At 40.2% G+C, this 9077-nt stretch overlaps 1 protein-coding gene across 1 annotated transcript in view; it reads left to right on the plus strand.

Annotated features, from left to right (window-relative positions):
• klf2b (Kruppel-like factor 2b) overlaps nucleotides 1-1911 on the plus strand; it is a 3516-nt gene extending 1605 nt beyond the window's left edge. The window contains exons 2-3 of the mRNA XM_007239950.4: nucleotides 1-682; nucleotides 865-1911. The exon at nucleotides 1-682 is cut by the window's left edge and continues 312 nt beyond it. Of these exons, the coding sequence (XP_007240012.3) occupies nucleotides 1-682; nucleotides 865-1040 (858 nt within the window). The 3' untranslated portion in view covers nucleotides 1041-1911. The remainder of the gene's footprint in view (nucleotides 683-864) is intronic.
• Nucleotides 1912-9077: the final 7166 nt, after the last annotated feature.

Genomic DNA, 9077 nt, shown 5'->3' on the forward strand with positions numbered 1-9077 from the left:
GCCGGCAACCCAGTGGCCGTTCAGGGACGTTTTGTAGCCACCACTGCTGCTGCTGCAGGAAACACCACAGCTCCTGGATTCCCCAGACAGGACTTTGTAGATAACATCAAAGTGGAGCCGTCCATGGATGGCTACGGACCGGTGATGGGCATGGTGCCCCAGAGCTGCCGGAGGGTCAAGCAGGAGGGAGACACGTCCTGCATGATGGCTTTCGAGCAGCCCAGACTGGCTGTTTCTCCACAGGGAGCCGGCAGCATGACCCCGCCGCTCAGCCCGGACGACCGGGCTCACGGCCAGACCCGGCTGTGCCACAGCATGTTTGCACAGAGCTATTACCACCAACCTGCCTACACTCAGTGTGTGCCGCCGCCCTACACACAGGCACAGCACCACCACCAACACCACCACCAGCAGCAGCAGCAGCAACAACAGCAGCAGCAGCAGCATCAGCAGCAGTTCATTGGCTTTGAGGACAGTCTCAGCAGCCTGCAGAGGGGCCAAGCGCACGGTGCACTTCTCACACCCCCGTCCTCACCCCTCGAGCTGCTGGAGGCCAAGCCCAAGCGAGGGAGGCGCGCCTGGCCCAGGAAACGAGCCGCCACACACACCTGCACGTTCGCTGGCTGTGGCAAGACGTACACAAAGAGCTCCCATCTCAAAGCACATCACAGAACTCATACCGGTAAGAGATTTTTAAAGAAGTCTTTCTTAAAGTACTTTTAACTGCTTGGTTTAATGACTTAATGTTAAATATTAGTTACAGTAGATACTTGATATCATAATATGGCTTAGAATAAAAAAAATATATGTATAAATGCAGGATAAAAACTAAACTTGCATCTCCTCATCTTTTCCTCTCAACAGGCGAGAAGCCTTACCACTGCAACTGGGAAGGCTGCGGCTGGAAGTTCGCCCGCTCCGACGAGCTGACCCGCCACTTCCGCAAGCACACAGGCCACCGGCCCTTCCAGTGCCACCTGTGCGAGCGCGCCTTCTCCAGGTCCGACCACCTGGCCCTGCACATGAAGAGGCACATGTGAGAAGAGACCAAAAAACAACAAAAAAAATCCTGAAAACAACCGACCAAAAGAAGCATCGCATCATTACTGCCTTATTTAAGTACCCTGTAAAAGACCAAAAGACTGTTCTTTTTTTGTATTATTATTATTAATATTATTTGATAAAAGATTTATATTGTTCTTATCCTTTTTTGTAACAATGTAGCTGGTACTACGGATCCACAGAGCCGTTTTTTTATTGTTCTCTTTTTTTTTCTATTAAAACAAAAGCCATATGAACTGTTTTCGGGGCAAACACCAACCTGCAGGGCTGGTCCTAAATATAGCTATGTTGAAACTGGAAATAGTGTGGTGTGTAAGTTATAAAAAAAAACAAAAGACAAAACAGTGCCTTTACAGTGACGGACAAGCTGCCAGAGACGTGCGCAAGCCTGACGACTAGCAAATCCTGGAAAGCAGAAGAAAGTAGTGAAAAAATAAAAATAACCCCTACAGAGACTGTATGTATGAGTGAGTCTGTGTGTGTGTGTGTGTGTTTATGCATGCATACGGGAGTATGCACGGAGACAATGTTTTGCTCATAAAACTGCCACCAAATCACCAATGTTTTGTGCTTTCTTTTTCGAAAACGACCAGAACTGTAATTTTGCATTTTGTGATACATTCTCTCTCTCTTTCTCAGCCATTGTTTTGTTTGAACTCTTGAACTTATTGTATCATGGAGGTACAATAATACCTGTTCAGTCCCCAATGTTGTACACTAGCACATATCTATACCAGGGCTAGATGTCCTGAGTTTCTTTTTTGTTTTTGGTTTTCTAAGTTTTCTGTACAGACGTTTTATATTGTAAGTACTGTATTTATTGTACATATTAAACTAAATTTGAGTATACTCCTGTTTTCATGTGCTTCCTTTGCTTTAGTCACTTTGTCCGTAAACTCTATGTGAAGAAAGTTAGTCCTCTTCTTCTCTTCCTCCAAAAGAAAAGGGGGAGGAAAAAAAGAGAAAAGGAGCTTCCATATTAAAGCCCAGCGCACTACACCAGCCTCTTATTATGGGCTACTTTGAAGTTGCTTTGGAAAACGAAGTCCCCAGAAACTCAAGCTGCAGCACACACGAGCTGGTCACGGTAACCATGGGCCATTACACGGCATTTGGTTAAGTCGAGGGTACGAGGCTTCTATTCCTGTACCCCCACTCCACTCAGGCTCATGGAGTCGGGTATTATAGTCCGGGCCAAGATGCTTTCCAGCTGCTGCTGCTGCGAGATGCGGCCCGCAGCCTGCGGCTTCTGCCTATAAATACAAACATTACATTTACATAATTACAGAGAGAGAATTTAGATATGTCTGGACGGAGGGGCGCTGGGCTCGGCCCTGAAGATCCAGCGCTGCAGGGATAGAGCTTAAAGATGGTACACTTAAAAAGAGAGAGAAAGAAATGAAGAAAGAGAGAGAGAGAGAAAGAGGCCTTTGATGAATGATGACGGCTGCTTGTTGAAGTTGAAGACATTCAAGTATCTTTATGTCTTTAGCTTTTAATTGGTCACTTTCCAAAATCAACCTACACTTATAAACCTTCACAGCCTACACAGCCCCGAATTACTACAGAACAACAAAAACATTTATTAAATAGGGGGGGAAAAGAGCTTTAAAGCAATAAAGAACAGTAGTTCAGTACTGGGAAAGTTCTTAAGAATGGTTACAGAAAAAGCTACTTTTTATTAAGCTACTGGAATCATAACTCCATAAAGCCTGAAAAACTAGCTTTCACAACTCTTACAAAAGGTTCTAAAAAGGAACGCCACTGTACAGCCACTCCCGCTGCCATAAAAATGTTTTAGTAGATGGTTGAGAGTAAAAGAACCTATTTCCTAGAACATTAAAGCCCAACCCAACCTTTAATATTAAAGGTACTGCAAATAAAACTAAAATAAAGTCCTGAAAAACTACAATTCTTCACAAAAGAACATCAGAAAACATTTACAAGTCTTTCAAAAAAGGTTCCTAAGAGAAATGCCATTGACAAACCACCACAATCAATCAGAGCCTTACAACCAAGCAAACAAGCCTGTTAGGTACCTATATTTGTAAACATTCTATAAATTAAGCTAAAAAAAAAGGCCTTATTCACCACAAAGACCACCACAGACTTTTAGAACTCCTCCTGTTTAAAGAACCAAAGCCTTAAAGTCAAGCTACATTCCAATGAAGAACCTTAATTTGGGTAAAATACTGTAAATTAAGTTTTATTAAATACTGAAAAAAAATAATTCTTCATAAAGAATATCAGACAATTGCTCAAATCTTACAAAAGGTTAGTCTGTGATAAGTATTTTATATTAAGGTATTTTTGCACTGTGAGTTTTTAACCTTAATCTTACTGTCTGCCAAGCTGAGAAACACTGTAAAGATTTTATATAAAAAAAAGACAGCATCAGCATCCGGAGTCTGAGAGAGCACAACTGACCCTTCTCTCTCTCTCCTCATCACTCCCACCGTGATGCTGGTCGGCACGGGCATCTGTTAGCTGTTTGAACAGAGCTGGGATCTGGTGCTTTCCTCTGAGTGCATTGTTCGCACTTCGAAAGAGGAAGGCATGCACTTGTCCTTAACCTTCTAATTTTATGAACATTGCAAGTGGTAGTGTGAGTCCTACTGAGTGAGTGGGTTAATTTTCTCTGCTAAATTTGGGTAAAAACATCTACAATTCTCCACACGGAACAATACACAGGCTTTCACAAAAGAATTCTCCTTTTTTCAGTAGATGGCTTTTAAACATTCTATGAATTAAGCTCAAAAAAGGTCTGAAATTTCTGAATTCACCACAAAGACCACCACAGACTTTTTTTCAGACTCCTAAAAAGGGAACTTTCCAGTAGTTTTAAGAACATACACATATTGGAAAGGTTCTTTCTTTGCCCTTCAGCCAAGCAGTGAGCCTTTAGGAACCTGTATTTTTAAAAATACAGCAAATAAACTCCCACAAAGGCCTGAAAAACTGCAATTCTCTATAAAAAACACCACAACACAACCAGACCTAACAGTCAACCCTAGAACAGCCCGGTTCTGGGAACAAGAATTACTGTTCACTGTAGTTTCAGCAGTTCTGGCTGCACAAAGTGCCACACGTGTGAAAATAGGGTCACGCTGTTTGCTGGTCAACGCAGCTTCTCCTACCAGAAAAAAGAAGAAATGCAAAGCTATTATTAGCAAACTAGTGGAGTGTAAAATCTCATTTCACTTTTTCTGTTTTGAGGATAGTAACTTCTACTACCAAACCACGCATGACCAGCAATATAAGCTTCTCATTTTTTTGAAAGCCACCCGAAGCTAAATGAAGTCGTGTTCTGAGTGATGGGTGTATTTATATCGTTTTTTTATGAGGCTGCTGTACTGATGTGGCTTCAAATTAAGCTATATTAAAATAGTCATAATGTTACTCTGTGAATATGTGATATAGCAACATATATTAACTCAGTTCTTTTGAGCATCAACTTGTTCATCAGTTTATAAACAGTAAATATGCTAAAATGATTAGCTGAGGTTTTACAAGCCTCATTTCCAGCAACACAGAATGTTCTAAGAATGTTTAGCAATGTTTTAAAAAGGTTCCAGTAAGGTTAGCCTCTAACATTACCTCAATAATGTTCCAGTTTATTGGTATTAGAATGCTTCTCACATAATGTTCACAGCTATACGAATACTAACATTATGGAAATGTTAAAAGTAACATTACTAAAACTGAAAATTAAGTAGCTTGCCATCAGCTGCCGGAGCCCTGAGAGAGCACAAGTGGCCTTGCTCTGTCTGGGTGGGTAGATGGCGCTCTCTTCCCACATCACTTATCCAAAGAGTGATGTTGATCAGCACAAGGCTGCGTCTGTGAGCTGATGTATCAGAACCAAATCGCTGCACTTTTCTCAGAGGGTGCTACTTGTGATGCTACTCGGCAATGCTGCATCAGCAGCAGTTCAAAAAAAGGCAGAGTCTGACTTCACATGTATTGGAGGAGGCATGTGTTAGTCTTTACCCTCCTGGTGTATTGGGGCATTACTAGTGATGGGGGAGTCCTGATGAGTGGGCTGGGCAATTGGCCGTGTAAATTGGGGATAAAAAGTTATCAGAAGGTTAAAAAATGTTGTAGCAACATTTACGTTATATTGACTGGTCATCATCAAAAAGGCTTTCCACAAGGTTTAGGGTTGTGTTTATGTGATTTTTTTTTTTTACAATTCATTAAGAAGTGCTTTTGTGAGGTCAGAAACTGATGTTAGACCAGAAGTCCTGGCTCATGCACACTGCTCTAATACTGGACTATTATATTGCATATTGCAGCCGGTTGGCTTAGTGCTGAATAAACGCATTAGCTTTAACCTCACATTTTATAAACATATATTTATACCTAATTGTAATGGATAATTACCCATATGTTTATATGATCTCCCTCTATCACTAGTAATGCACCTCAACACTTGGAGGGTGAGGACAAACGTGTGCCTCATCTGATATGAGTGAACTTAACCAAAAACAGCTCTTTCACCAGAATTTCTCCTGAAAGCGGAGACAACAGTGTTTGAGGTTAACAATACATCACTTTCACATATCAATCTCTGTCTGAATGATTCCGGAGTAAACACAGATTTCCTGTTCTCAGACACCTCTGAGAGACATTTAAAACAGCTCAAAAAACAGCCACAGAAGCTCAGAAACTCAGCACTCAGCCTTCTTTAAAAGGTACAATATGTAATATTTTATTATAAGTATGTTTAATTTTACAGATGTGCTGCAGATCCTATGGCTTGTTATGAAAGAAAGGTGATTTACTGCTCACAAACTGCCTTATATCCTCAAAACATGTCACTGTTCCGTTAAAAAATAGAATATCATTGAAAAGTTACTTTTATTTCAGTAATTCAGTTTAAAATGTGAATCTCATATATTATATAGATGTATCACACAGAGTGATCTATTTTAAGCTTTTATTTATTTTATTATTAATGATTACTACTAGACCTCAAATTACTTTGGACTGTGTGTCTCTCCACTCTTCCTCCAGACTCTGCTCCCTTGATTTCCAACTGAAATGTAAAACGTACTGATGATCAGTGATGGTTTGGAGAGACATGTCATCTGCTGGTGTTGATCCACTGTGTTTTATTATCAAGTCTAAACTCAGTGCAGTTTTGTTTTCCCACAAAATCTTACAGCACTTCATGCTTCCCTCTGCTGATAACTTTTATGGAGAAGCTGATTTCATTTTCCAGCAGGACTTGGCACACTTCCCACACTGCCACAAGTACCAATTAGTCTTATATAATTTTCTAAATTTCTGAGATGCTGATTTTTGGGTTTGGACTCATCAACAATAAAAGCAATAAACGCTTAAAATAGATCACTCTGTGTAAATTACTAAAATAAAGCAACTATTCAATGATATTATATTTTTTTAGATGCACCATTATTCATTTTGGTTAGCATTCATTATAAAGGTATTAAAAAATATATTTATTGTACCTTTTAACCCTTCAGTAAACTTCAAGAAAAATGGCTGGATTTCCCAAAACAACCGTTATAAATGAGTTCAGAATGAAAATATTAAGTTCTTCAATAATCCCAAAAGACAGGCCGGTATTAACCCACTTGACACTCGAGCTAAATCAGAAAACGAGACAAGAATGTAGCCGAGCTCGTCTGGCGAGAGGGCCGTCAAATTAGCAACACGTGTGGCCATTTAGAGGAGAGGGGAGTCATTCAACCACGAGAATAACAGCAAAAAAACGAGGCGAGAGAAGAATCGCAGCCTGTATTTCAGCGTCACCCGAGCCGTGGCCTGCCTCTCATCTGTCCTGTTACTATAAGAATCTTTAATTCTGAAACCCTTCACCAAGCTTCAGTAAATAAAAAAGAGAAAACGCACTCAAGGAATTTCCTGTTATTTCAAATGGGTGTAATTGACATACCAAACCACAAACTCATGCAGCTGCTAAATTATTTTCACACTCAGATCACAATCTTTCCAAGATGTATTCATTTATTACTCTCTCGCTCCGAGCTCAGCTTACCGACTGATTGAGAAAAATAACATTAATAACTGGATACGGGAAGTTGTGCAGGAGGCTGGGACACCTGTTCCTGTCTCTGCAGGTTATGGTGAAGTTGTGTTCATGTGTAGCGAGTAGATGGGCATGTTTCAGATAAAGCTGGAGATACGCTGACAGCGCATACGAAAAATTTGCTCTACAATACACCTTAACACAGAGGTTCACTTACTTTTTCTAGCCTGCACTGCAGACGTGTCCTCAACGTGCTAAATACTGCTACAGAAGTGAACAATACAATGGTTTGAGTGTGTCAATAAATTATGGTAAAATTTAACGTGCATCAGGCTAGTGTAAAAAATTTATATTTAATTTTTTACTTTTAGTATAATATTTGAGAAATTCTGATTATGAGGGGCACACATCATGGAAAAAAAAAGAAATATTTCGGTTTTACACCCAATTTTCAATTTTTGATTTTAGCCCTAAATGAGCAGAAAATTGAACTAATAAACATTACATATTTAATACAAAGATAAGGAAATATACTAACAACACAAACGCTCTTTGTCTGGAGATACATAGGCAGCATATTAACATCAGGGTGAATCATTCCTTGTGAGGCTTCATCCAAAGTTCATACCAAGGACCCTATTTTAGCAATCTATAATACACCGGTGACTTGATTTAAGGCATTTTGTAAGGGCGTAAAAATTAATCATGGGTGTGTTTTGGGCATAACATGAAATAAACCAATCAGCTGTGACAGTTGTCATTTCCTTTAAGAGGCAGGTGAGCTCTGACTTTGGCACGTCTCAGCAGAGGATACTGACCTGCCTGTTTACACTGTGAAGGAACACCAGCAGCTCGAGGAAGGGAACAGCAATTTTATTCTATTCTTTATTTTATGTAAAAGTTGGATTTGCGTGTTAATTTGTGTGTGTAAGGAGTAGGAATGTACACATGCTGACCGCATGCCTTACACACGGCACTCCTGCATGGCTAAGATAGGACTGGTCAGCTGACTGTTGTCAGGGTTTAAATCGGTCAGTGGCGCACCTGTGTTAGCTCCACACTTCATTGGTAGAATTCTCAGAACCTTAAAAGTGAACAGGTAGTTTACTAAAAACATTATTTATACACACAGTACATTTAGATATTACTCAGAGCGCCGCCACCTTGAAATTAAGTCATAATGATTGGAACAAAAGCAAGTGGTTTGCGACCAGCGCTATGTGATCCTTTTAAAACGGACACTGTATGGTTTGTACACTTAGTATGGTTTGATTGAACAGGTGTGAAACAGTAATCACACTCGGGTGCGGATCAAAACACACAGACCAAGAACATCTCCTCTAGCAGGTCTCGGTCCGGTTGATGATATAGAGCTGATACAGACCATAGAAACCAACTATAGATGTGAAAACACCATTAGTTAAAGATCAATATTTTATTTTAGTAATCTGTGCAGTTTTACAAGAACAAGCCCTGTCTAAACCTGTGCTAGACCCTGTGCTAACTAATGCTGTTCTCAGTAGGAAGCAATGACACGTGCTTTGCTAGTGAAGCGTCAGCTCAGTCATGCCGAATCATGCCAAAGAGCAGAGCAATTAGCATTATTAGCATTCTCTGAATATGCTCAAGTGCTGTCATGCTGCACAACCTACAGGTGGGCCAAGTCTTTCGCTAAGCTAAATCGGGAGAAACAAAAGAGAAGCAGGTCTGTGACTCACTGTGAAGTGATCACATAATAACCATCTTCTTTACAAAGTGTAGCTCTCTGAAAAAAAAATAAAAATCTCAGATGGGGGTGGGTGGTGCTTTAAAAAGGTATACCGCAAAAATGCACACACACACCTTAATTCAAACACAGTCAGGACCTATGGAAAACTACCTGTGACCTTATATGAACTGTGAACTGTGTACAGGTTCACAGGGTTGATTACACTGTAGCTACAGTAAATATAAAGAAGAATGGCTCCTAATTAGTAATGCAGTAATAATATACATCATATAT

This window comes from Astyanax mexicanus, chromosome 4 (assembly GCF_023375975.1).
Source record: "Astyanax mexicanus isolate ESR-SI-001 chromosome 4, AstMex3_surface, whole genome shotgun sequence".
Classification (NCBI taxonomy): Eukaryota; Metazoa; Chordata; class Actinopteri; order Characiformes; family Acestrorhamphidae; genus Astyanax; species Astyanax mexicanus.